The sequence below is a fragment of the Apodemus sylvaticus genome, chromosome 20, assembly GCF_947179515.1.
Source record: "Apodemus sylvaticus chromosome 20, mApoSyl1.1, whole genome shotgun sequence".
Classification (NCBI taxonomy): Eukaryota; Metazoa; Chordata; class Mammalia; order Rodentia; family Muridae; genus Apodemus; species Apodemus sylvaticus.
In genome coordinates, this window is record NC_067491.1 from 54,253,956 (window position 1) to 54,281,840 (window position 27,885).

The window sequence follows — 27,885 nt, forward strand, 5'->3', positions numbered from 1 at the left end:
TGCTTGCCCTGGATGTTTCCAGAAGAGAAATTTAATCTAATTTACATATTTCTAGGTACATTGATAACCAAAAGGTGGCCACTGAAAAGGTTAAAAGGTCAATTAGCTCCCGGTATCTAGCTGGCCCAGGACTGCAAAATAAAAAGATCCACGTTCCTTATTTTCTACACAAAACGCATTTTTTAAAAAAGTGAAAGATCTAGGGGCTATACATAGAAAGCAACAGTGAGAAGGGGGAGGGTGGCAGGAGTGGGGAGGAGAGTCCCACCCCTCACTCTACCCTCCCAGCCCTGGAGCCCCTGAGGCTCTGACATGGCAGGAGGCAGCTGTCAGCTTTGAGCTCTTCCAAGCTAGGAAGGCCCCTTTTGGGGGGGGAGGGGGCAGCCAACAAAAATTTCCGTGGCATTGTGGGCTCAGTGGGAGCTCCCAAGCCCGAGTGGGGTAGCAGAGGGAGCGTGGATTCCCCTGAGCAAGCACCGTGGCATGATGTGGTCGTTTGACTTGGGAACTGAGGGGCTCGGGCAGATCCCAGGTCTCACGAGGTGCATGTGCGTGTGTGTTTGCCTGTGCGTGACAATAGATATTGATGGGGGCAAGAGGGAACAGGGGTCTTTGGGGTCTTTGCAAATGGCCACAGATGGCAGACATAGCCCTGCCTGGTCGCTAGACACAGGGAAGTGCTATTCTCCCCTGCAACCAGATTGGCCACCACCAAGGGCCTGGCTATTGCCCCTGCTAGACTGACCAGGTAGGCTCAAGGAGGATACCCTTGTGGCCCCAGAGTCCTTAAGCTGGGGGAAGGGTGGCTAGCTGGCTCCCAGTGCCCAGGTTGTAGTGTGCCCGGCCTCCAAGAGGCGCCGGTTTGAGGTTTTGGCTTGCTCCTTTGGAAACGGAAAAGAAAGAGGGAAAAGGAGGCAAGGACAAGGGAGAAATGGGAGGGGATGGGTGGCACAAAAGGGGATCGGAATGCTTGTGTTAGGGTGCCTCTACAGTTGCTGTCTGTGCCTGTGGGGCCTGGGGCTCCTCAGGTGGAGGGTCTGCTTTGGAGAAGTTCATCTCCAGGATGTGCCGCTGTAAATGCCGTACCCACTCTTCCTGGATAGAGAGTGGGCCGTGGAATTCCACTTCACAGAACCTGCATAGGAACACAGAAAAGTGGCCAATGCTTTGAGGAAAGGCAGAAGTGTAGTCTAGTCCAAGTGCTTAGGCATATCCAGCACTACACAGTATAGATGTTAAGACAAGAACTCAAGGGAAGAAGTGTCTCCCAATGGACAGCCATCTCTACCACTGTGGAGTCGTGGCAGGGTCTCCAGTGCTAGATAAGCAGAGGATTCCTCAAGCGCCTTTGACATCTGCCGAGAATGCTCTGAGACGGTGGTGGGTATAAAGCAAAGGCTAACCATCCGTTCTCTGTTGTGGCAGCCTTAAGCTTGGCTCCAATGAACAGAGGCCCATGGCATCAGCTCTACCACTCCAGAGAACTGAGGTGAAATTCTACTTCGTTTTCCCTCGAGATCTTAGGAGACATGGTCTCTAACTCTGTAGTTTAAGCTGGCTTCAAAATTATGTACTTCAGCTGGACGTATACTGGTAGCAGTCTTCCTGTCTCAGCCTCCCAATGCTAGGAAGGCAGGCCTGAACCATCAGTCAACTTGGATGCTATTTTTGACTTAGCCTATATTATATAGCTTGAGATGAGTTACCTCAGGTTTCTAAAGCCCCCTATATCCTGGCATGCGATGTGTGTGTGTGTGTGTGTGTGTGCGCGTGTGCACGCATGCACACGCACACGCTCGCTCTCGAGCATAAGCATATATATGCATATGTGTATATCTGTGTATGTATGTTTTCATAAGAATTAACTGATTTTTTTTTTCCTTAGCAGAAAAAATATGATTGAGTCCTTACTAAGTGTCAGCAAGGTTTTCAGGGCTTTGCTATTAAATTCAGTGCTTACAATAAATCTATTAGGTCTGTTTGAAATGTTATTTTAAAGACAGAGTTTTACCTTGTAGTTCTAGCTGGCTTGGGCTGACCTTGAACTCAGAATTATACCTGCCTCTGCTTCCTGAGTTTTGGGATTAAAGGTGTGCACCACCATACCATGCTAAATTCTTTCTCAAGATTAAAAAAAAGGTGGCAGGAGCAACAAAGCTCTTGAACGATGTTACTAAGCTGTCAAGTGTTATAGCTAGGACTGAACCTAGGTCTAACTGACTACAAAGCTCATATCAGTCTGATACTTTGAAGTTCCACTGTCAGTGAGAAGACTCCCTTAACCTGGGCACTGCTATACCTCGAAATGGTCTATGAGGCCCCACCTCCCAAACTGAACAGAGACTAACTCATTTTCAGACTTCTACTAGCCAAGGCCCTACTAGGTGTTACCATACCTGCACTTGAGGGTATAAATGTTGCCCACAAACTTGACCAATGACGTTTGGGGGGGCCGAGGCACCAGGGAGGGGACTGGCCGGACCCGGGGTGGGGGTTGCCGCACTTCTTCCAGCTTCCGTTGCAGGTCATTGGCTTCCTCACCACCCCGAGCTGCAGAGGCATCTGAGGGGCGGGCTTGTCTGCGTTCAAATTCTAGTGGACAGAGTGACAGGTGAGGTGGGAGGAGGGCAAGCGCCCTGGAGACACCCTGCTTTCAGTGAGCACAAAGGGGCAGAGGTTGTTAGGCCTTAAGACTGGGCACCACGTGCAGTGACAGGATGGCCGGCACACGCAACAAGGGAGGGGATTAAACAACTGAGATGCAGTGGTGGGCTAAGCTCTCAAGGGTGTCTACTGCCTCCCAACCTCCTCCACCAGCACTCACTGTTGATATTTTGCCGTTGATACTCCTCTGACTTCACGGTCCCTGGTGGGCTGGTTGCCAGAGGCCGTTCACCACTGTCGGCGGCCCTGCTAGCTTCAGGCCCTGGTTCCCCCCCAGCACTTCGGCCAACCAGGGATAGGCCCCCAGGTGCCAGCCCCAGGGGTGGCCGCTTGTCACTGTCACGGCCATGGCCAGCACTGCGGAACTTCTTGGTAAAGGGGCGGCCACCCTGGATGTAGCTTCGGTAGGCACCCACTTTCTGAGGCCGGTGTTTGATCCACTCACTCAGGGTCTCGATGGGAGAGCCGTTGACACACCACTCCGTCACACCGAACTGCCGCAGATGTGCCCTCGCATGGCTGGCTAGGGCTTTGCGGTTTTCAAAGTAAAGGCCACAGAGCTCACAGCAGGCCTCGGTGGCTACAGACAGAGGAGGTTGCTATTCTAAGAGTGCAGGAATACCCAGGTGGCCTAAGCAAGGTCAGGAGCTAATCCCACCTCCCACACGGGCTATGCCTCAGGGGCCCTGCTTGCCCTGACAAATGCCATCCCAAGACCCTACCACCCACTGCTTACAGGAGTGGGAGGTCTTCTCATGGAGAGTCTTTGCCTTGAAGGGCAGTTCAGTCTGGATGTAGGTCTTGGCCTTGACCTCTGCTGGGAGGAAGCGGTCCTCCTGGAGGGGCCGCTTGGTTGCCACTGGGCCCAGATAGCTGGTAGCTGAGGGCTTGGACCCTGCGATGGGTGACAGGCTGAGCTCCCGGGGAAGCTGGGTTGGCCCAGCTCCTGGTTTTCCTGGCCGGCTAGCCAGGGGTGATAGAGGCAGTGGGGAATGCATAGCCCCAGGAGCTGCCGTGGGAGAGGCTTCTTCAGTGAGGGCAGGAGCCAGGTCTCCAGCTGGAGGCTCTTTTTTGATGAGGCACAGCTTGGATTTCTTCTTCAGGATCTCCCGAAGTGTGTCGATGGGAGAGCCATTGACAGACCACTCAGTCACACCCATCTGGCGCAGGTGGGAGCGCGCATGGCTGGACAGGCCCTTGCGGTTCTCGAAGAACTCACCACAGAACTCACACCGGATGTCACGCACTGGCTCTGCCCGAGATGCTACAAGGGGTCCGGGGTATCGGGGGAGAGAAAGAAGGCATTGGCTATGGGCAGGAAGAGGCCTCCAAGCTCAGACCCAAGACAGTGCCAGATTTCTGGATGCACCATCCATGTGCCCTGTCCCCTCCCCCCAGACTCCAGTGAACTGCTCCTTCACCTGGGCCTTTAGAGGCATCTTACACATCCAGCCCTTCTATGTGTCTTGTTACCTCAAATTCTAGCTGGTTTTACAAGGTCTCCCTGAATAAGCCTAGGCAAGCTACTTCCTGTCTCTGGGCCTCAGTTTCCTTCTCTGCAGGATGTGGATGAACAAACATCCCTATCTCCCAATGTTGCTGAGGTGTGAGACCACAGGGCTCAGAGCACATGGCAGGGAGCTGTCCTGTGAGCTCTAAGGTGGGGCCTCGGCCATGCTTGCCTGCTTGGAGGATAGCAGATCATCGACCGAATGAACACAGTGTGACAAAGTGCCAGGGAAGCAAGTGACACCAACATGATAGCAGCTCTGCTATACAGGAGCTATTGTAACCAGGCACCACGCTAAGTGCTTCATCACACTTAACTCTCAAGAAAACTCAAGAGACGTGAGACGTGGGCTTGTGCTGATCTCCAGCTTCCAAATGAGGAAACCTGCCCAACTCACTCACTACTACAGTATGGAGAACAGGGATCTTGCCTCAAACTGGATTCAAATGTCCAACATTCAATTACCAGGAATGTTAGACATAGTCCAAACACTTGAAGGCCATCCCTCTATTCCTTCTGGTAGCAGCTATCACTATGGATCCCTGCAGCTAGGAATCTGACTGGCAGCACTAACTGGCAAAAGAGGGCATACAGATACGATCCTGCCACTTGTGCATGAACAACAGAAACAAGCCGTACAGGAGTATGAACAGCAAGTTCTGTGTTCTGTGATCTATGGGTCCTGCTGAAAGGGCGTAGGGAGGAGCACCACACAACCGTTCCACCTACCCTGACACAGGGTCACACTTACACAGGTTCAAGGGTGCCATTTCTTCTCGAGGCGTGCCCCAGGGACCCTCAGATGGGTGTGGCTCCCCATGAAGGGCCCCTGGCAGCATCTCCCTCTTGATCTCCACTCTCATGTGTTCAGGCTTCAGTTTCTTGGGCAGGGAGGGTGTAGCAAGGCCTGAGAACATCTTCCGGGCCGTGGGAGGAGGAGAAGCAGTTGGTGAGTGGCCCAGGGGACTGCCTGGTGGTGGTGGCAACTTCTTGGCCAAAGGTGAGATGTGAAGATCAGAGGGACTTCGGGCTTCTAGTGAGCTGCCAGGCCCTCCACTGCCCACCACCTTGGCCAGGGCTTTTGGGCTAGGACCTGGTGGGTGGAGGTGTCCACCTGGCCTGGATTGGGTCCGTCTCTTCAGGATCTCCCGAAGTGTGTCGATGGGAGAGCCATTCACATACCACTCAGTCACACCCATCTGGCGCAGGTGGGAGCGCGCATGGCTAGACAGGCCCTTTCTGTTCTCAAAGAACTCACCACAGAACTCACAGCGTATATCTCTTGTTGGCTCTGGGCCTGAAGCTGCAGCAGGAAGAAAAAAGGTCAGTTAGAATTCTAGACTTCGTCTGGATAGTCACCTGTGGAGTGTCCTGGCCAGCTGGGTGTGGGCAGCAGCGTGTCCATAGCTAGGGTGGTAGTGGACGGCAGGTACAAGTGCGGGAGCTGAGGGGGCTCAGACACTGGGCAGAGGCAAGGTGCAGGACAGGCTCTAGAGAGCTCATAGGACCTCTGTCCTGGCAGAGAGCAGTACCAATACTCCACAGCTTTGTGGGTCCCAGTAAGAACAGGGCAAGAGTCAGGACAAAGCCAGCCTAGGTGCCACATACTGTCTAGACCCGGGACACCTTCCACACCAAAAGGCAGGACCTTCCCTTGGCCTTCATTCTCAGGCAAAGTCATGGTGACAGAGGTCAAGGCCAAGAGAGAGGTACCAGCAGCCCACTGCCAACAAAATCTCTGGGTTGAGCCAGCCCACTTGCCAAGGGCCCCTGTCTACTCCCTACTACAACAGGGAGGGAGTAGGGAGGGGGCCATGACCCCCCAGGGAGGGGCTCCAGGGCCCACAGGGAGGAAGGGCAGCTGAAGTGAGAACCTACAGAGGTTGAGAGGAGATGGCTCCACATCAGAGGCCCAGAAAATGCCGGCGGCCGAGAGGTCCTGCTTCCCCCAGGGGCTGGCCACACCCGAGGCCTTCAGCTTGGCCTTCTTGGCCGGCGGTGGGGGAGGGAGCAAGGGGAGGGCTGTGCAGGCGGAGGGGGGCCGCCCCAGCTGGGCCAGGGCTCCCCGCCCGGGTGGGAGGCGGAGCTGGATGCCGTCCCTCCTGATGAGCCCGTGGAGCACGTCTATGGGGGATCCCTTGGCATCCGGGTCGCTGACGCCCAGGTGGCGCAGGTGGGCACGGGCGTGGCTGGACAGGCCCTTGCGGGTCTCAAACCAGGCACCACACAGCTGGCAGTCCAGCTCTCTGCCCCCGTCACTATCTAAAGCTGCGGAGACAAAACACAGGGGGAGGGGGTTCACGGCCGCCACCTTGGTCGGCCCTAAGGGATGAAGGCAGGAGGGTCTGCTGTGACTTTCAGCTGCCCAGGTGGTTAGGAATTCAAGCTTCATGCTTCGGGTTTTGGTTTGTTTTTGTTTTCTCGTGTTTTGTTTTGTTTTGTAGATTTCAGGTAGCAAGGCAGCCTATTCCGTGCCTAGCCCGTGACGGTAGGGAGCTTGTGGATACACTTCTGTGTCAAATCCTGATGCTCCCAGGCCCTCCTCCCCTAGGACTTCTGCTATGGGAACTACGATAGGGGAAGATGGAAGGTGAATGGAGGAGCAGGGGGACTCAGAAGACTACCAAGGACCCCTACCCCTAAAACCACAGCGGATTCAATTCAAGTGGCTGCCAGGAAACACAGGCTGTAATAGCTGCCAACATGTAGGAGAGCATGATGGCTACCTCTAGAAACCTGACGACTGGAGGGTTTCTTTGCAGACCCTACTTGCCAAGGGCAAGGCAACCATGATGGAGGGTCTCTGCCTTTGGGCACAGACAGGGAGATGCCTCAGCACAAACGGCTAGGAGACATGAAAAAAGGGCCAATGTAAGGAGTGTCTGTCCGCGCGACAGTCTACCCATCTGTGTGCTCCAAGACAGCCCCGGTCACTGTTACCACCCCACCGTCATTCCAGAGGACAAGAACTCTTCTCAAGTGGTAAGTAGGCCCCTGTAGGCTAAGATCTGTAGCAGACCTCCAGGGGAAGATCCCCAGAATGGGGGAAAAATGATCATCACAGGACAGCCCAATAGGAGATAGTGATTACCTCAACTAGCACTGACTGGACGACCCAGGATCTGGAAATTGCAGGTCTAATTCCTACCCTGGTCCTCTTCATCTAAGGACCACATAACATCCCAGCAGCCCCCCTCGGCTCCCAGTACCCCAACTCACTGAGATTCAGAGGCCCCTCGTCCTCAGACGGGGGCCATTGTGCCTTTGGGGAAGTTGGCCGGGGACTCAGGGACAGCTGGGGGCTCTTGTCCTCAGGATTCTTGGGTGTAGGGGATCCTGCCAGAGTCAGTGGGGCCTTCTTGAGGAGTGGAGAGCTGGATGGGTGGGTCAGGCCCTTGGCTGAGAAGCCAGGAGGTGATTTGATGGCTTTGTTGACAGCAGGGACATCCATAGGTTTGGCCAGGGTGAGGAGGCCAGGCCTGGCAGCCCCAGCCATGAACTCCTTTGGTGAGCTGGACTTCTTGGCCAGGCTAGGGGGCAGCCCCAGGGGAGCATCAGGCAGGCCCTTCTGTTTCACCAGCTCGTAGAGGAGGTCGATGGGAGCACCACTGCTCTCTGACTCTGCGACCCCAAGCTGCCGCAGATGTGAACGTGCGTGGCTGGACAGGCCCTTTCGTGTCTCAAAGCAGGCACCGCAGACCTCACAGGTCGTCAGGCTCTGGGCTAGAGGATGAGATGGAGGCCAGGATGGAAGGCTATGAGGCCTTTCGGGTATAGCAAACCCATTCTCCTCCCATTACCCAGGTGCAAAATAAGTGTCTTGCTTTTGCCAAATCCCTTTGACCCTGACAATCATTCTAACATGGTGGAGGTTAGTATTTCTTGTTTGAAAGTAAGGAAACTGAGGCTCAGAGAAGAGAATAGTTGTGCCCATGGGCACATTCCAGGAGGCTACACTCTTTGTGGTCCAATCAGTGGGAATGCCTTTCAGACCTGCAACATTCCAGGGTGCCCTGACAATATGTTTACACAAATGCCTGTGTGCATACACACACATCACAGATGCAGCTAATACCTAACCTACTCTCTCTGACTAACAAAACTTCAAATGTTAAGTCAGAAAAGGTCTTAGTAACATAACAGTACAGGCCCAGTCCCCATCTACTCCTTGGTCTCCTCGCTTGACTTCAATGATGCAAAGGCTGGTTGGTTCTGCTCTTCTTAATATACCTAGGAACTAGCATTACACTCAAGAATCCTGTGGTCTATAGAAAAACAAATACGAAACACATGAACGCTCAAAGCTAACAAGGTTGGCGAATGACCTAAGTTTGTGATCTTTTGCCCACCTTGCCCACCGCTTCTCTGGAGAGTCCTTCCTCATCCAGTACGGGAGTAGCTGAGGGCCACGCATATGGCCAAAGCCACAGAAACTCAATGTAGAAGATAGCTGCGTAGCTATCTCCTTGGTGCCTGGAAGTGCTATAAGGAAGCCAAGTGCCAACCCACGTTAATCCAGAACGTGCTTCTGTGATCTGCTATCCTGGCCACTCACCCTTGAGGTCTGGCAGCTCCTGTTTGCTGCCATGAGGAACCTCTGCGGCCACTTTGCTGCTCAGCCGACTGGCCACCTGCTCCAGGGTCCCAGAGACAGGCAGGCTCTTCTTTGGGAGTAAGGGAGACCCCAAGTCCATGGCTACCATTGTGTTTTCCTCAGAACACAGGCCTGTGGGGTGGAGGAGACAGGCTCAGCCCAATCATGAGTCAGGCTGTCCACCCCAAGAAGGAGACGGAAAGAACTGTACTTCTTCCTCATCCTTGGCATCTGTTCCCACTTCTGGAAGCCACTCATTCCATGAGAGCTGAGGCTGCACCCATCCCCCTGTGGCAGCCCGATGCAGGGCCACTGAGATTGTCCAATGACAGGAAAGACAAACAGCAGTTTCAATAGAAACTTCACTGGCCTGAGAATACATTGGATATTTGAGCTGAGATTCCTCATCAGAGGACGCTTTAAGACAAATGCCTCTCTGGGTAGAACTTATAAAGGGGTAAAAGTGAGAAGAGTTAAAAGGGTCAGATACCAGAGTCTGGAGGCCAGAGACAAGGTAGAAGAGGCAAGAAGCGGAGGACAGGGAAGGAAAAATCCCTACCAGACAAGGGAGCTGGAGCTTCAAAGACAATAGCAAGCCCAGCAGTAAACTATTCATCACCGGCTGAACTGGCCAAGGTAAGAACCCGGACCCTGGACCAACTCAGGAACAGAAGCGTGGGAAATGACAGAAGTTTGCACCAAGTTTCTTAAGCTACCATTGAGCCAGAAAGCCTCCTCCGGTAAGAGATATGTAGGGAGAAGGAATCAAGGGTGGTTTTCTTAGTCTGAGTTTTCATTAAAGGAGGTAGGGTTGGGGGATAGTAGGAGGCGATGAGGGAGAATTCTGAACAAGAGTTGAGGATGAGAGAACTGTGCGTCAGATGCACTTCGGAGACGACCAGGACAAAGCAATAGGGCAGGGGGCTAATGCAGGTCGCTCCCCACTCAATCTGAGTCCCACAGAGGCAAGAAGACAGGACAGGAGGCTACCGAGATCATGACACAGAGTACTTTGTCAAAGTCTCCAGGTGGAAGTGGGCGCGTCTGTCAGATGGGGCAGGGCCAAAAGTGGCTTTCCAACACCGAGGGGATCGCACCCGTGACAACTGGGAGCTTCTGAGACTCCAAAAGAGCAGGGGACTTCTGTCAGAGACGGCGAGAGTCCCGAGCAGCGACTGCAGAGTGCTTCCGAAGCCTGGGACCCTCCGGGAGGCTGAGGGAAGCCCAGGGCCCGAGCGCCTGAGGTGGGGGGTGCCACAGAGACCGAACGGCGGGTGTTGAGGGTGGCGACGGCACATTCGGGAGGGACACCGACTTTCCCCTCCCGGGACCCTCCCCTCCGCCAACTCTTACCCGGAGCGGGCGCGGGCGCGGGCCCGGGCCCCTGCTCCGGCTCGGCCTTGGGCCCGTCCCGCGACGGCGGTGGCGGCGGCGGTGGGGGTGGAGGCGGCGGCGGAGGCGGGAGAACCACCGGTCCTGGACTCGGGGGGCCTGGCGAGGGCGCCCCCGTGGGCGCGCGCTCCCGGGTACCCCCCGCGCGCGGCCCCGCCGCCGCCTTGCTCTCCGCTTTTGTCACTCGGCACTGGGCGGTGGAGGCGGCCATCTTGGCTCCGGCGCACGCGGGGCGGCCGCCTCAGGCGAGAGCAGCGGAGCGCCGCGCGCCGCGACCTCCGAGCGTGCTCTGCTCCGCCCCTCCGGGCGCACCCAGGGTGACCTGAAGAGCGCCGAGCGCCTCGAGCGAAATGCTCTGGGCGCTGAGGATTCCATTTCCACTCTCCTGGGAGCTGCCGGGAGTTTAGGGCCAAGCTGCCATACGCCTCTAGCAGCCGCCACACTCCAGAATATACACATTTCTACAGCTAGAAAAGGAACCCTCCAGCCACACACACATTCACCTCAACACAAGCATTCAGAATTAGAATCCTGACAGTAGTGCTAGGACCTGCCTTGAGACCGACCCTGTTTCATTCTTTTTTCTAATAAATTTCTCTTGCCAGGTAGACAAACCTGGACCTGATCATAAGTATCCTTACTCAAGCCAAAGCTTCTAGAGCAATCCTGAAAAACACTAGATTCTCCACCACGGTGATCCTCCCCCAGCCCCACATCACCCTAGTATCTATGTAGCTGTTCTCAGATACTGTTGTCCCGCAATCCAAGAAACTTGGTCCCTTGTCACCTATGATTCTAGCACCGTTCACTCCTCCCTCCCCTACTTCAAACTGCGGTCCAGCCCCTTGACAGATGGGTGGGGCCTGAATTTGACTTGTGCCCCGCCCCCAATTTGGTGCCTGCCCCTTCTGGCTCACTTGGAGAAAAGGGAAGAACCTTTTAAAAAGAACTGCCACGCAGGACCACTGCCTCAACCTGGCCCCGATTTGGGATACCATTACTTTGCAGAGATTTTAGGATAGTTTCAGCTACCCCATAACACTCCCATTTCCGTGTGCTCCCTGAAGAGGTCATTTATAAATGTCTCTCTCCTTCCTTTAGACAAAGCCAATGCAGAGCTAACTCTACTTCTTCACACCCTAGGGTTTGGGCCAGCTCCTTTTTGGGAGTGACACACAACTTATTATTATTTTTTGATAGAAATAGATTGGTCGTAAGTGAATCTGGCTGTTTCATACTTGTCTCATCCTTCGGAGTGTCTGACCCTGTTGCCAGATAAGAAATGTGAGCATAACATACAGGCCTGTGCTGGGACAACACAGCATAACATACAGGCCTGTGCTGGGACAACACAGCATAACATACAGGCCTGTGCTGGGACAACACAGGAAAAAAGGGGATCAGAGCTAGAGCTTTCCTAGACTACTCTCTACAGACCTAGACACTCTCAGGACTGGCTCTGCCTTCCAGCCACGCCTGAGGCATTATAAACCAAAGCAGGTGGAAAAGCTGAATCCCTGGAGAGCAAACATTTACTAAAAGCAAGAAGACCCACAGCCCATTCACCTGTGTCTCTCTGATGTGGCTTCAGGCAGCCACCAACCTGTCTGTGTCTCAGTTTCTTCTTGTTTAAGAAAGAGATGGACATTTGACATCCTTGCCCTGTCCATTGAAAAATTCTCAAGTGCCATCACCTGGCTTACAGATGGGATGGTTCTAGTCAAGTCTAAAATATACATCTAGACAGTAGCCTGGAAACTGTAGGTAGAACAACCATAAAAGAAAGAACAGCCCCAGTAACCTTGCATCAATTCTCCCAGCTTAGAAGTGTTTCGTTCCTCAGAGTCAAGGAGTTTGAATTTCATTCTCACGGCCGAGTTCTATGACCTCCTTCTACCTTTGCTTCTTGAGACAGAGCCTCTTCCCATAACCCTGGGTGTCTCAGTGCTCAATACGTAGACCCCCTGTCTTTGTCTCCTGAGTATTAGAATTAAAGGTGTGCACCACCAGGTCCAGCTAAGTTCTCTGTCATTTAAAAGTTCCAAGAAAGTAAGCTTTTTTTTTTAGAGATCAGGTTTTTCAATTTCCTTCTAATTCTGCTGAGGTCACCCCTGCAATCTAATACCAAATATTGATTCTAGATTTCCAGATACTATCGATAAGATGCTCAGAAGTCCAACCCTGCCTGTGTATGGCCGAGACAAAGCAAACAGCCCACAGTTTCTTTGTCTGTGAGGTGAGTACACAACACTCCTAAGGCTGGGAACATGGCTCAGTGGCAACAACATCTGCCTCACATGCATGAGGCCCATGGTTCCGTGCCCAGCACATCAGAGCAAAATCAGATAAACCTTTGCCCCACAACCGTGGTTTTCATTTTGCTTTGTTTTGCTTTTTTTGGGGGGGGGGCATATCTGAGATGACAGAGATTAAAACCTTAGTACATGCAATTGCTTGAGTATGGGAGGAGTTTGTTAAGGTTGCTGGGTAAAACTGGTTGAATCTAGAGTCTGGAGTCTACTCTCTTTTATTTTTTGTAGTGAGTGCTGGGAACCGAACCTGGGTCTTGCTTGTGCTAAGCATGGACTCTATGACCTAGACACATCCTAGAGTCTGGATTCTAGATCCGAACCGTCCACTACAGGAAGCTAACAAGTGACTCAGTACTAGCCATATTTTAAGTGCTCAGTGGCCACATGTACCCAGTGGTGACCCTCGAGGTCAATACAGAATGTTAAAGACTATCACTGACATCTCACAAAGTTCTATTGGACATAGTATTCAACATAGGAAATACTTTCAGAACAAAGAATTTGCTGCCCAACTGCCTGGATTGCAAAGCTTATCTCTCTCTGGTTATATAATTTGGGGCAGGTAAATTAAGTTCTCTGTGCCTCAGCTTCCTCCTTTGTATATGATGAAAGCAAACACCCTAATAGGCTTATTGTAAGGAGTTCAACGGCTTTATGCTTCTAAGTGCCATTGCTTCTAGAAAGAACTCACTGAGAAACTGGGTGCAGAAAAGGCCATGAACCAGCCCTTGAATCAAACAGAAATTACTCCTATGTGGCAATATAGTGATGAGATAATTTGTTAATGTGCTTTAAAAAAAAAGGATCTGACTATGTAACTCACTACATCTGCTATGCAGCCCAGGCTGGCCCTAATCATCTTGCCCCAAGCCTTGGGTGCTAGAACTACAGGCAGATGAAGTGCTTCCAGTAAAGCAGGGTGGCCACCCTCCAACTCACCCACCCATTCCTCTGAACCCCTGGGGAAGGGTAGGAGCCTGAGCTGTTCTCTCCCCTTACCATCTCCGTAGATTGGCCCAGGGTCCTCAGCCCAGGTAGGTGGGAAGGGCATGGTGAGAGGTAAGCGTGGCCGTCGTGAAGTCAGGAAGCTTCCAGGTGGCCCACCAGGCTCACGGCCCAGGGGACTTGGGGGCAACTCAGCTGCCGAGGTGGCCAGCAGCTCCTGCAGGATGTTGATGGGTGAGATGGTAAGCTCCCAGTTGGTGATGCCAAAGTCACGAAGGTGGGCCCGGGCGTGACTGGAGAGGCCAGCCCGAGTATCGAAACCAGCCCCACAGAAGTCACATCGCATCAGACTAAAGGTGCCCGGGTCGAAGTTAGCCACTGCAGAAAGAAGACACAGACTTCCTGGGTTGGGGTAATGGCAAGGGGAGCCACTCTCCACCCCAACTCTGCCTCCTTCCCAGGACCTCTCCTGCTCTAGAGATCACCCTGAATGCCTGACTTCCCTTCTGTTGATGCTTCCGCCTTGGCCAGCCTCCCCAAACCAGACACTCCAGGAAGCTTGACTTCCCAGACATCCCCCCCACTCCCACCCCCATTTGCTCATCAGGCAGCATTAGGAACGTCTAAGACAGGCTTCTCTGGATTGGCAGTGTGAGAGTGTTAGATAGAAATCCTTTCCTTGTCTATTTTTGCCTGACATGCTCCCATACTATAAATTAAATGTAGGTTCTATGAAGAAATGGACATATAGAGAATGGGATACTCACATCTGGAGCCTTCTCTGAGCCCTCAAGGTAGAGTTACGGTTTCCTCTCTCAGACCGGAGCCCTGGTCACTTGATGCTGTCTCCGACTTATCCCCACACTCTAGCTCTCCCTCTCCCTCTCCCTCTCCCTCTCCTCTCTCCCTCTCCCTCTCCCCCTCTCTCTCTGTACTCTCATTCACTTAAACGCCATATTGATGACTGCATAGGTGGCCCCAGGCTCTGAAGCCCACCAAGAGCCCTGTTACTTTGCTTGGGCCATGAGTTCTAAGAGAACAAAACTGTTGTCTAGCTCACTGATGGCCTTCTCGGGGCCCAGAAGGAGACGACCCAGTCCAACGCACATTTATTGCATGAAAGAATCAAGTGGCTGACGGCTGTGCTCAGACCCCGCTCTCCAGCGGCCACGGTGGCCAGAGCACTGGGGCATTGCTGCACATTCACCAACATTTAGTGGTGACCTTGCCCATGGCCCCCAGGTGTTTCAAGATGGGAGGCCCCAGATTTACCCTGTAGGATGCTACAGTAGGATTCAGAGTAAAGGTGGGTAAATTTGGAACTCTGCTGTCCAGCTCCGTGACTCCCCAGGCCTTGAGAGAGGGAGATGGATTCCCGAAGCAAGGCCGATGCCCTACCTTTTTTCTTTTTCTTCTGGAAGGAAAACCTGCGTTCAATGGCCTTCACCTCCTCTGCAGAGATGAAATGCCGCACATTGTAGCTGACACCCACACGGTTCAGGTGGCCCCGGACATGATTGGCCAGCCCAATGCCATTGTGGAAACGATCAGGACAGTAGGGGCATTTCCGCTCCTCATGCTTTAACGCCATGGCTGGATCCCCTCCTAGGAGTGTGTCCAGACCCAGCGAACCACCCAAAGGTGTATCTAGGAGCAGGAAGTCCAGGGGGTGGGTGCTTCTCAGCTCTAACTCCTCAGGTGGCAGCTTTGGGGATGCTAGCGTGGCTGCGGCTATGACCTGCGGCCTGAGCTTGGCCATCAGAACAATAGGCACCATTCCTTGGAGCTGCTGCTGCTGAGTCTCTGAGGCATCAACTGCCTGCAGGGCTTCTCGGAAAGTCTGCTTCAACTCAAGGGCTGGCTGAGGGACGAGGCTAGGGATGGCTAGGGGTGCAAAGGCTCCGTTTTCAGGGGCAAAATCCATTTCAGAAGTCAGCACTACATCTTCATCTTCCTCCCCTTCCTCTTCACTCCAAGGATGACACTTGTCTTCCACTGTCTGCAGGTGGACAGCGCTTTTGTTTCTATTGAGCTGTGTAGAATAGGAAGCAGATGCCACAGGGGAAGGAAAGGCCAGCTTTCCAAGAGGTTGCTGGCCGGAACTTAAAAATGGACAATCTCTCATGCCTGGCTGCTGAGAGTCTGGACCAAAGGCTAGGCCAGGGTCATATGCAGAAGGGTTCTCCTGCCACACAGAGGCCAGGAGAGGCTCAGAGTTGCTAAAGTAGTCTGCAGTGGCAGTGGCGGTGGCGGTGGCGGTGGCAGGTAGGTGAGTATATGCATCCTGGCTAGTGCCTGGCTGGTCAGTGAGGTCCTCCAAGGTCTCTCCATCCTCCTCCCAATAGGCATGGGCATGTACTAGCCTCATGTGCTCCCTGAGCAGACTCTTGCTAGGTGCTGTGAAGCCACAGTGAACGCAGGTATCAGGGCCTGAGGAGTCTCCATAGGAGGGATAGACGAGGGTGCTAACACCTAAGACTGGGCTGCCACCCCTGGGTGGGTCCTTGGTCTGCTGGCTGGGCGGTGACCCACGCACATGCAGCTTGGCGTGCTGCAAGAAGGCTCTAGAGGAATTGGTGCCAAAGATGCACTTGGGGCGCTGCAGCCGCGCCTCTCGGCCCTCATCACCTGGAAGCCGCTTTAGCTTTTGGATCTCCTCGATAATCTTCTCCCGGGAAGCCTGGTGCAGCTGCCAGTGCTGCTCCAGGGCGTTTGGTTCTGTGAAGGCCCAGCCGCACTCGCTACAGGCCAGTGGAGCCAGGTCAGCCGGGGGCTCCTGGCCTGGTGCTCGGCGGTGCTGGCTCATGTGCTCCAGGAGGTGCTCCTTGTGCTTGAAGTAGATGCTGCACTCGATGCAAGGAAACACAGCTGGCTCCTCTTCCTCTTCTTCATGGCTGTCCGCCCCACCGCCTACTTCCTGCAACAGTTCACACAGGTATGATCCTGTCTGCACTGGGGACAGTAGAGGCTGCAGTCGCTCCACAGATGCTTCAGAGTTCACTGTCCAGGTCTGGGTGGCCACTTCTGAGGCTGATGTGTGGAGACCCCACTCAGAAGGCTGGGCCAGCTCCCCAAAGTCCTCTAGGTCCTCTGTGGTACCCACACCCTCCATGTCCAAGGTCTTGGGAGTGTCAGCCACTGGCACAATCACCCTCCTGAAGGAAGTGACAGTCGGCGGCTGGGCAGAGAGGTCCAGCTGCAACCCTGTGCCCTTCAGGGGCCCCTGTTCATCTGTATCTTGGAGCCAATCAAACTTGTGGTGGCTTGGAGAGTATTTCTCTAAGAACTTCAGTTCACCCTGGTGGTGCAAGAACTTTCTAGAGCCCTTGAGCTTGGCATAGGGTTTCATAGTTCTCACAATAACTGAGTCCTTGAACCTCTGCTCAGACGGGGTGCCCTCCCTGGCCTCCTGGACCGTGGGATACTCCCAAGACCCCTGAACATCAAGGGATGCAGGGAAGGGACCCAGAAGATGGGGTGGTGGGGAGCCCGGCTGAAAGTCCAGGCTGTCTCCATCCCAGTAGCTGCAAGGAAGTGCCAATGGGGACAAGTTAGCTGTGACCCTTGCTTTCCCTCCCTAGGGTCGTAGTGACAGGGAGTCCTCCCAAGCTGGATGGAACTGTTAGTTCTTTGAGATCCAGCATGATGGTGACTGTGGAGAGGTTGGGAGTAACAGGGGAAAGGTGAGGAAGTCCAAGTGGGCCTTTCCAGAGGTATTGTGAAAGGCCAGGTTCAACTCTTAGGGTGCACCTGTCCATACAGCCCAGCCCTGTTGCATCATTAGGGAAAAGTGCAGAGACCACAGGTTGGGGATAGAGCCTCAAAAGAGTATCCCCAAATCTGGTGGTTCAGTAAGCTCTCACCTTTCCCAAGGGAGAATCCAAGGCTCTGACCTGGGCTCCAGGCTGCTTCTGTCTTGGTCCTCCCCAAACTGTGGCGACTTAGTCACATCTCTCCCCCAAATTTGGTGAAGGTCAACTTTGTGGCAGGACAGCTCAAAGGATGAACCTCCTCCCCTCTTGGAGGGTAGAGTCAGGAGTAACTAATGGTTCCAGTGACCCTGACCTTCCTGCGAGGGAGATAGGTAGGCCTGGGAGATCAGAGTAGATGAGGAAAGGTCTCTGGGCCTCAGTTTTCCAGTCCTAAAAATGGAGATGATTTTCCAGAGTCAGGAATCTTGTCTTCCTTATACAATGTCTAAGGAGCTTTTTTTTTTTTTTTTTTTTTTGACAGTAATCACCAATGAAAACTATCACACAAAGCAGGTGCTTACTTAAAAGCTTATCAACCTTTCAAGTGGGGACTCTGACCCCACAACAAAATACAGGGTATAATTCAAGGACTTAGGAATCAGGGAACACTTTACCTCACCCGATACCTAGTAAGCCTTGGGACTAATGGGACATTTTCCAGGGGGCACAAAGTTTCACTATGAAGCCCCGGTTGGCCTGGAACTCATTAGGTAGATGAGAAGGGACTCAAACTTAGAGATCTGCCTGCCTTTAACTCCAAAGAGCTGGGATTAAAGGTGTGGCCACCACATCAGGCTCTGGGGTTTCTTTTTTGTTTTAGGTTTTTTTTTTTTTTTTTTTTTTTTTTTTGGAACAGGGTCTCATGGCGTAACCCTGGTTGTCCTGTAAATTACTTTGTAGAAGATGCTGACCTTGAACACACACATTCACGTGCCTCTGCCTCCCAAGTGCTGAGGTTAAAGTTGCAGCCACCACACCAGGGTCTGGGACTTTTTAGTATAAGTGTTCCTAATCAGTTCTCTCTTCGTTTCCCTCCAGTACCTGTTAGGCAAGCACTCTACCATAGAACTACATACCAAGGCCCTCTCCCTCCTTAACATTTTGAGACTGGATCTTGTTAAGTTATGTTAGCTTTGCACTCACTCTGTAGTTCAGACAGGTTTTGAACTCACAATCCTCCTCCCTCCATCTCTGGAATAGCTGCATATTATAAGTCTGTATTACCAGGATGGGCTTGCTTATTTACTTAGTTTAGACAGGGTGCCATTATGTACCCCAGGCTGGTGTTAGACTCAGACTTTCCTGTTTTAAAATCCCAGGTCCCGAGATAGTAGATGCCATTGTACTGATCAAATACACATACACATATGTACATATTTTTCATTGTGGGTCTCAGGAATCCATTCTGCCCTTGAATTTACTATGTAGCAGAGGAAGCACCTAGCCTCCGGATTCTCTAGTGCATGTCCTATGAGATGGGTTACACATGAGATGGTTACAGATGTATGCTCCCTTCATTTTAAGAGCCTGTCTTCACAAGGGAGTGGACTGATCCCATCCATGGAACAGGTGGGGAAACTGACAGTACAGACAGGCCAAGTGGAGGCTGTAGTGCTACTTCTCTAAGCCTTTTGGTGCCATGCAATATTAAAAGTACCTCTCAGGGTTGTGGCGAAGAGTCAGTGGGCTGAACTGAGAGCCAGAACATAATCATTACTCTCCATTTCTAGACCTGTTGTTAATCTTGAGACTATCATAATTATATATTAGACCCACTAAACTCTTTAATAAAGAGTAGCAAGGCTGAGGCTAGAACTCAGGGATACAAGGTAGAGTACTTGCATTGAGTTTGTAAGAACTTCCTCTTTTGAGTTTTGTCGCTAGCACCACAAACAAACAAAAGAATCATAGTAGTGGCTATTAGCATTGAAGTTGATTCCTGTTCTTTCCCGATGATCCTTGAGTTCCCAAGGCAAATTTGTGAAATCTCTTGTAGCAAGGTAACTTTCCATTTTGCAGATGAGAAAACTGAGGCTCAGAGAGGCATCAATCTAAGCATGGATTAACAGAGAGACTAGATTTCAAGGGCTTAACCTGAAGACTTGTTCCTCTCTGGCCTGGCTCCTAGCAGGGATAATGAGAGTTGACCTTCTGTGTTGCTGTGAGACCTCTCTCCCAGCCCCAGCACAAAGCCAGGGCTGGTCTGTGGGGAGCCACCTCCTCCTGCCTGACCTCTTCGTTCCCTCCTGTCCCCTCTCATTCCCCAGAGGGCTTTGATGGAGCCTAGGCACTCCTGATCTGCCCCCTGCCCTACCTGAGGTCAGGGCCAGTGAGGCACTCACCAACTGCTGATCCGATGAGTGGCGGAGGTGGCACGGGGGAGGGCTTCGTTGAGGCCAGGATGGGGCTGCCCATCTGCAACAAAGAGGGGAGACCCTGAGGGGCTGGGGTCCCCCTAGCCAGGGCCGGATTTCCCCTGGCCAGGGCCCTCCATACCTCAGCTCCATGAGCCTTGTGGGGGTACTTCAGGTGGGACCTGTAGGCCCTAATCTATTCCTCAGAGGCTTTTGACCTCTGCATTCCTGTATCCTAAAAGGAAGTTCTCTGAAGGAGTCCTCTTAGGTCTCCTGGAAGACTCTAGGGGCTTGCTGCCTTCCGGTCTTCCTCACATCCAGCAACCAGGGTAGTTTTTGTTTGTTTTAAAATCATACCCGGGGAAGACTCATATGCTTTTCATTCTAGCTACAGAAAAAGGCTAGAGTCCCAGCTGCCCTGCCACAGCAGTGGCACGTGCACAAGGCCTGGGTCTTCCCTGGTTCCTTTCTTGCCCTGGACCCTTACTGCTTTGCCCTTATTAAGTTCTCCGCAAACCCCCACTCCTTCAAGCTGAGAGTCTTTCTGTGGCCTTAGCCACCGTCTCCCAACTCTCTCTCTCTCTCTGTGTGTGTGTGTGCTGTTATACAGGGTCTCTTTATGTTGCCATGGTTGTCCTGGAACTTGCTATACAGAACTCATCATGATCCTTCTGCCTCTGCCCCCAACAAGTGCTGGGTAAGGGCCTGCACCACTGTGTGTAGCAGCCTCGGGACTTTTGTAGTTGGTACTTTGACTGCTCACTCAAGTGAGATGCTATTTCCTCCCTTTTAAACCTAATTTTTATTATTTATGTACTGCTTATTGGATTTCTGTTGGTTGGTTTGGTTTTATTTATTTATTTATTTATTTATTTATTTATTTATTTATATACTTATTTATGGACATAGGATCTCGTGTCGCTCAGGCTAGCCTCAAATTCAATATGTAGCTGAGGATGACCCTAAACTCCCAATCTGTCTACCTCTACTTCCCAAGTCCTGGGACTACAGGGCTGTGCCCCTCTGCCCAGTCTTCATGTTGCTCCTGAGACAGGATTGTTCTTGAGGCCAGCTGACCTCTAACCTTACAATACTCCTGCCTCTGCTTTCTGACTGCTGGGATGAAAGGCGCAAATCACCGTGCCTGTCTTGCTAGGTAGCTCCAGTTAGTCTAGAACTCATTATGTAGCCCAAGCTACCCGTACATCCATCCGCCTCCTGCCTCTGCCTTCGGAGTGCCATGATTATAGGCCTGTGCCACCGTGTCTGGCACCTGCCTCCTTTATTTCTTAGCTTTCCCAGGCACTGCTGGGCTCTCCCTGTGGGTAGCTGCTGCATGTCTGGGTGTGTTGCAAGCGCAGAAGCCCCCTGGGAACTGGGACATGTGCAGCTCCTTCACGGCAGCATTCCAGCGTCTGACATGCAAGTCCTCAACAAACACGTGCCAGAGAATGAGCGGGGAGCCCGGCCACCTGAGCCACACACAGCCCACGCCTGCCTTTTGGACCACTAAATCCTAGGATGGAATCTCTTCTTGGGAATGCCCGCCACCCCAAAACAACACAGATAGTGCCAACTCTCCATTATCCGCCTGTGGAGCCAATGCCTGGAGCCACTGCAGGAATCCTGGCCTGTGCCTCTCTATCCGCCACGCTTGCCTGACACAGCAAGCATGCCAAGCAGGGAGTAAGCCAATTGCCTGGGCCAAGGTTAACACGCTGGGGGAACTTGTGCCCTGGCCAGGGCCTGACAGATGCAATTGCTGGATCAACCTCAATTTGAGGATGGTCCAGAAAGGGCGAGGGCTGGCAATGATTCTTCCAATCCCCCACCATCCAATTTTCCCTGGGAATTAAAAGCCTACCACTGCGGATAGAAGAATGAAAATGGGAGGGAGTGGTCAGGAAGGCATGGTCTGTCTGCTGAGCCTGACAAATGGGCTGTTACAATAGCATGGCCTCTAAAATGTGGGGCAAGGGTACAAAAATGTGTCTATCCTAGGGCAGGGTGGTCTTAGTCTTGACGCATGGAGAGGATCCTTCTCTGGGCCGAGGTGGTTCAGCACATTGCAGGCCAACCCACAATGTCCTTGACCTCTACTCACCCACGGGACAATCCTACCTAGCCTGCAATCATGCCAACTGCAAACGTCTGCACACATCCCTAAGTGTTGCCTGTGGGACCTGACTGTCCCCATTTGTCAGCCACGGAGGCAGAGCCACCAGGAACAGGGCTGTTCTGGGGTTTAAGGAACGAAGCTATGATGAGGTAGTGGGGAGGATCGTGAGGGCTAGGAAAACAACCGCAAGGAACAGGGTCTATCCTAGACACGAGACACAGATGAGAGGTAATCAGGAGAAAGTGACCAATTAGTGGCTAACCAGTCCCAGCACAGCCTAGAGATGTGGGTCTGAGCGTCCCAGGTGTCCTGTTTCTGAAATTCTGAGTGTCCCAGATTTGATGGCTATGCGCAGTGGCTGCTGTCTAAGAATTCTGTGAGCTGGGGTGGGGGGGGGCACACTGGCCTCTTTGAGCAGCTCCAGTGAGGCTCCTATTTTTAGTGGCAGCAAGTTTGGAAGAAAGAGACCAAGCAGGGACTATATCTGAGACAGCTTGGAGGTGGGGGCTTTGCCCAGAAGCCTCCACACAGAAGGAGATCCAGAAGACCCTGTGGTACCTGGGATGCAACTCTGAATCAGTGGCAGTGCTGGAATCCCTCACTGGCTCCTGCCATGTGGGGTCCCCGACACGGCTTACACATGAGAGGAAAGAGTGTCCGTGAGCTGCTTAAACTCCAAGCCAGGCAGCCCGCAGCTCGGCAGAGCTGCCAAGAATCTAGACTTTGTTGCCAGACAACTCCAAGTGCAAGGCCCAGCGGTGTGACCAGAAGTGGCCTTTCAGGCTCCAAGACTCTGTTTTTTTTTTTCCTCAGCACAATGAAAATAGCCATGAGACCAGTTTCAAGGGGCCACCGATGGGGGCCAGTGAGATCACAGGAAGAGTTCCATCCAGAGAAACAGCGATGTGGGGAAGGAGGAGATGGGTGTTCTGTAGCGTCAAGGCTAGCTTGAGGACGTCCTGGGGTGGGAGCTGGAGGCTAGACTTGGAGCCTCAGGCTTGCTTTCTCCACGTTTTGATTCGCTCTCTCCATGAATCCAGAAGCGGCACATTCTTTGTTCCCAGACCCCATGTCCCATGGGAAGAGCAGGCCTGCACCAGACTCTTCGCTGATCTGAGTGGACCATGTCAGTCCCACAAGACTTTGCTGTGCCTGCAAAGCCTACCTCAGAGTTGTATGGGACTGCACTGGGGCTTGAGGCAGAGTCCCAACTGAGAGCCATAAGGGAGAGAGAGCAAGGCAGTGGCATTTCCTTGTCCAGGCAGGGAAGTTTGGGGGTGCCACTCCTGGGAATCCTTGAGGGGTTCTCAGGGCTGCACAGGGAGGAGGGAATGCCCAGGCTCCAGGCTTCCGGCTGGAAGAGCAGCCTCAGAGACTGTTCCTATTTATAGACAGTGTGAGACTCCCAGGGCCAGGACCTAATCTACAAAGGGGAGTCAGGCAGGCAGAGAGGGCAGTGGGACGGTGTCTGGGCTTTCTTTAGCTTCCATGCTATGATATTGCTTCAGTACAGCCGTCCCCACACGTGCTCCCATCTGCCCTGGGAGGCCATTAAGATGGGTTCTGTCCCCCTGGGTGGTCTCTTTCTCCTCCTACCTAGGCTGTGAGACAGGTGCACTCATAAATCCCTGGTGGCTCTCCAGTTGGGTCAAGACACACACCTACCTACCTTCTCCATCTCTCCAGTCTTGGGTCATCTGCGACATGGAGGAAAAAGCCTAGTCCCTTGGAATCTACAGAAGAGTTCTTGAATTCCCACAAAGTTAAGACTCCAGGCCTTCCCTGACTAGCTGTGTGACCTGGGACTCACTGGGTCCCGAGAAGGGGACTGCTAAGGGGTAGCCCTCAGCTCCAAGGACTTGTTACTCACCATGCCTCATGCTAGCAGGTACCAGCCATCCTCTCCAAATCTTTACAAGCTAGAGCTCTCTGTCCTGCTCCCTTGTGACTTCCTCCTCCTCACTCTATGTCTCGGTTCACGTCTATCTCCCCAGCCCCAGGTGAAGGGCTCCATGACAGCAGGGGTTGCATGTGCTGGGTCCCCTCTTTACCGCACTCTAGAAAAGTGGCTTCAAGAACACCTGAGCATCCTAAGAAGAGCTGTGGGCGGAGGCAGATCAAGGAGCTCCCAGTGTATACAGAGAGGCTAAAACAAAAGGGTGCTGGGGTGTGGCTGAGCGGGAGAGTGCTTGAGGCCCTGGGTTCCAAACTCATCAAAACAAAACACAAAACAAGAAAGAAAACTGAAAAGGGGGGGAGGGGGAAGAAGAAAAATTACTCCAAAGTTAAAAAAGAAGCCGGGCACGGCGGCACACAACTTTATTCCTAGCGCTCGGGAGGGAGGCAGAGGCAGGTGGATTTCTGAATTCAAGATCAGCCAGATCTACAGAGTCAGTTCCAGGATGACCAGGGAAGACAACACAGAGAAAACCTATCTCAAAAAAAAAAAACAAAAAACAACAAAACCCCCCAAAAACAAAACAAACAAACAAAAAAAAAACCAGCAAAACAAAACAAAAGACAGGGACTGAGAGGAGAGATGACTCAGTGCTCGGTTACGAGCACGTTCTTCTCTCCTGAGGACCCAGGGTTCAAATCCCAGCATCCGCATGGCAGTTCACAACTGTCTGTAGTTCTAGTTGCAATGGATCGGATGCCTTGTTCTGGCCCTCCAGAGGCTGCATGCAGGAGCTGTACAGATATGCATGGACACAAACAGCCATACACATAAAATAATAACAATGAAAAAAGCTTAAAAAGAGAAAGCTGGGAAGCTCTGAAGTATCTGCGACCCCAGCTCTAAGTAGCTAATGCCCCTGGCCTCTGCAGGCACCAGCAGTCACATGCACATATCCGCATACAGACATTCATACCATAAAAAGTAATAAAATCTTAAAAAAAAAATATGAGGCACGGAAATGTAGCTTAGCGGTAGAGGGCTTGCCTAACATGAAAAATGGACAAAGCAAAACACCAAGAGAAAGAACAAATGGATGAAAGAGAAGTTATTTAAAAATTAAAAAAAAAAAAGCAGGCTGGGATAGAACTCAATGGAACAGCTTTTGCAGAGTATGTGCAAGGGCCTATGTGCGGTCCCCAGTTCTATTAAAAAACAAAATAAAACAAAGAAGGAAGAGGGTCGTTGCATTGCTGCCTGACGCTGAGCCTGACTCACTTCCCCCCTTGGAGCTTTGGATTCCTAACATGAGGTACTAAACAACAGAGGCTATGCCTGCAAAAGGTTCTAAGTATGATGACATGCATTGAGCACACAAAGAATTTGACAGGTAGGAACCACCAAAGAGGTGCTTGGACGTTATTAGGAGGCAAAGTTTTTGGGGACCAACTAAGGCAGTGAAGGGAGACTCTCCAGCCATACTGGGTTCCTGTCAGGTCTATAACATGCCAAGCTCCTCCCCTCTGCAGGGCCTCTGCGCCTGCTGGCCCACCACCTGGTGGGCACTTCCCACTACTAATTCTATGCTGTGTCTCAAATACCGCTCTCTCAGAAGGCTTTTCCTTGCTCACTCAGGCATGGTCCTGGCACTCTGTTTAATATCTGCACAGCCTCCACCATCACCAGCCCTTATGACTGCTGTTCAGTTGTCCTTGTCCAACCTCCCTTCTGGAATGCCAACCCCTGGAGGACAAGAACTCTTGCCTCTTTATGATTATTTTCCCCAGCACCCACAACAGAAAGTGGTGCACAGCAGGTGCTCAGTGTTTAATAAACAAACAACAAATTGCAAAGTGGGGTGTGTCTGTGTGTGAGCTAGCCTTGTGTGGGGTAAATCAAGGTACAGAGGTGGCTCCGATCTCTAACTCCCCAGACTTTACCTTACCACTAGAGGGCACAAGTTCAGGAGCTCTACTCCATCAAGACTACAAGAGTCAAAGAGCTCGGCGTGCTAACATGGGTATTCGGATGCAGCTGGTGTCCAGCTCAGAGGGCAGAGCCAGACCACTACAAGCATAAATCTCAGTTTCTTACCATCCTCTGGGTGACTGGGATCCAGTCATGGCCTCCCAAGACTTCATAAGGACAAAATGAAGAGCAGTATGCAGAACACTAAAGAAGGCTCTGCCCACTGAGCAGACCGCCAATCCCTGCTGCGCGGGGCGACCCTACTCTCTGAGCCTCGGGGACTAAGTGGGATGCTTCTTTAGGGCTACAGAGCCCTCTTACCAGAAATGGCACTTCTGCCATCCAGAACGTCTCGAGGGCCTTCCTTGGTGATTGGCAGGTAATGAGAAGATCGAAAAATATCACCTTCCCCCTCGGCAGCGGCAGCCTCAGCCCCACCCTCGATGTCCTCTCTTGGAGCTGGGCCAGGCAGTCTCTCTGGGCCTCTAGGACGATCCGGGGCAGCTAGGCCACCTGTCAGGAACCCCTCCATGGGTGCGAGCCACTGATGTCCACTCAGTACCTGGCAGATTCAGCAGGACATCACGGGCCTGGAGACAAAGACAGGGAAGAGCTTAGGAGAGTAAGAAAAAGAATTCTGTTTGTTTTCCCCTCTCTCAAAACCCAGTCCTCTCCTTCAAGGCCCCTGGCCTCAGTTGGCCTCTCAGTTGAAGTGTGTGTGTGGGAGAGGGATGTCGAGGCCCCGTCCACACCTATTATAACCCAATCACCTCTACTGGGAGTGTGCCTCAATACACTGAAGCTTTCTCCCCCTCCCCCCACCCCGACTTCTTCACAGCCTCCAGTTACCTCAGTCGCCCCTCATCAATCCTTCTGCTCCACCTATTCCTCCCATCCATCGCTCATCACAGCCTCACCTGGCCAGCGGCTTCCCAGCTGTCCTGTAACTGTATAACCTACAGCCATGCCACCAGTGTCCAGGATCCCAGCCACTTCCACGCTCCCAGCGTGGTACACGGTCTCAAGTGCCCCATCTTTGCCCTTACACTTTTCTCACTTCTGTTGCCCCAGATCAATTACCCCCACACTTTTCCCACATTCACACCCCTTCTCCCTACCCAGGAATGTAGGGTCATTAACCCCTTCACCTCTCCACACTCTCAAGTGACCCTACCATTAACCCTTTCCCTCCTCCTCAGCATGATCTCTCATGCATACCAAGCCTGGGCTCCTCCACCCTGCCACCTTCCAATAGAATTGGTTGCATCCTCCACCGATATTGGCTGTTCTGGCCGGGAGGATGAAAAGGACCGATGGGGCTCCTGTTTCAGAAATAAGGACCCTGGGGGGGAGGAGGGCGATTGTCCTCTCCACCTATAAATACCTTCAAGGTAGAGCAGAAAGTGGAGGGCAGGAATGAGGCTCTCTCCCCAGGGAGATGGTGGTGAAGCCGGGCCCAGGCAACCGGGGCGGGGCCGGGGCTCCAGGCCTGGTAGCAGGCGTTGCCCTCGAGGGCCTGGGTGCTCCCGGGGGGCCTATACGGGGTGGGTTGACAGGCTTGGCTGGAGGGGTCCCTGCCCAGGCCTGGAGAAAGCACCTGCGGGTGCCCACTCGGGTAGGCACTGCCGGCGGGGATCGGGCAGGACCGCAACTTCGGAGCACTTTGGCAGCTTGGGGAGGGGGCTCCAGTCCAGATGATCGTTCCCTACCCCACCCCCCCTCAGGGGTCGCAGAGGTAGGGGCGGCGCTGCGCGGACGCACCCTGCGGGGAAAGCTAGGGTCCCCAGGATGCGCCCTTCGCCCGTGCACCTCGGGGCGGGAGACCCCGCGGGACGAGCTGAGGTGGGGGGGAGACACCTGCCTCGAGACCCCCGCCCCTCCCCCCACCTGTACAGCCCCGCCCCCGGCCAGGCCCCGCCCCTGCAGGCCCCGCCCCGCCCCCCGCCCCAGGGGGTCCCGCCCGGCCCGACCGGGGCCCAGGCCTCCCCTCCCCGCTCCAGCTCCGCCCCGCCCGCGAGCTTCCCGGGCTGGGTCGGGCCTCACCGGGGAGGCGTAGTCGCTGGCTGGGAACTCCCCTACTTCACGGGGCCGTCGCTGCCACTACAGCTACTGCCGCTCTTGGTGCCGGTGCCACGGCCTCAGCAGCCGCCGCTGCCTCCACAGCTCGGGGGACATTGTCCCTTTAAATCGCTCCCCCCCGCCCCCCGCGCCGCCCCGCCCCTCCCCCCCGGCGCGCCGACGTGACCTCAGCGCGACAGCCCCGCCGCGCCGCCATGATGAGGAGGTCTGCCCCCCCTTGTGCCACTCGGGAGGGGGGGCGCGGGGGGAATCCAACGGGCGCGCCGCCATATTGGGAGTGGCCAAGCAGGTCACCCTTA

The 27,885-nt window shown here is 53.3% G+C and overlaps 1 protein-coding gene across 18 annotated transcripts; it reads right to left on the reverse strand.

The window, feature by feature from the left end:
- Window positions 1–27,682, reverse strand: Wiz (WIZ zinc finger). 18 transcript variants are annotated; one of them, XM_052165154.1, is made up of 13 exons: window positions 27,551–27,682; window positions 25,829–26,097; window positions 19,512–19,584; window positions 14,816–16,941; window positions 13,472–13,795; window positions 8,730–8,900; window positions 7,394–7,897; window positions 6,053–6,442; window positions 4,926–5,477; window positions 3,401–3,928; window positions 2,825–3,244; window positions 2,397–2,592; window positions 1–1,135 (listed from the first exon to the last, which is right to left on the reverse strand). In XM_052165154.1, the coding sequence occupies exons 2-13, from the start codon at window positions 26,037–26,039 to the stop codon at window positions 976–978; spliced, it is 5,655 nt and encodes a 1,884-aa protein (XP_052021114.1). In that variant the 5' UTR covers window positions 26,040–26,097; window positions 27,551–27,682; the 3' UTR covers window positions 1–975. The 18 variants fall into 18 exon arrangements, with proteins under 18 accessions (XP_052021114.1, XP_052021116.1, XP_052021115.1 ...); XM_052165156.1 differs by lacking the exon at window positions 27,551–27,682 and adding an exon at window positions 27,105–27,351; XM_052165155.1 differs by lacking the exon at window positions 27,551–27,682 and adding an exon at window positions 26,892–27,062.
- Window positions 27,683–27,885: the final 203 nt, after the last annotated feature.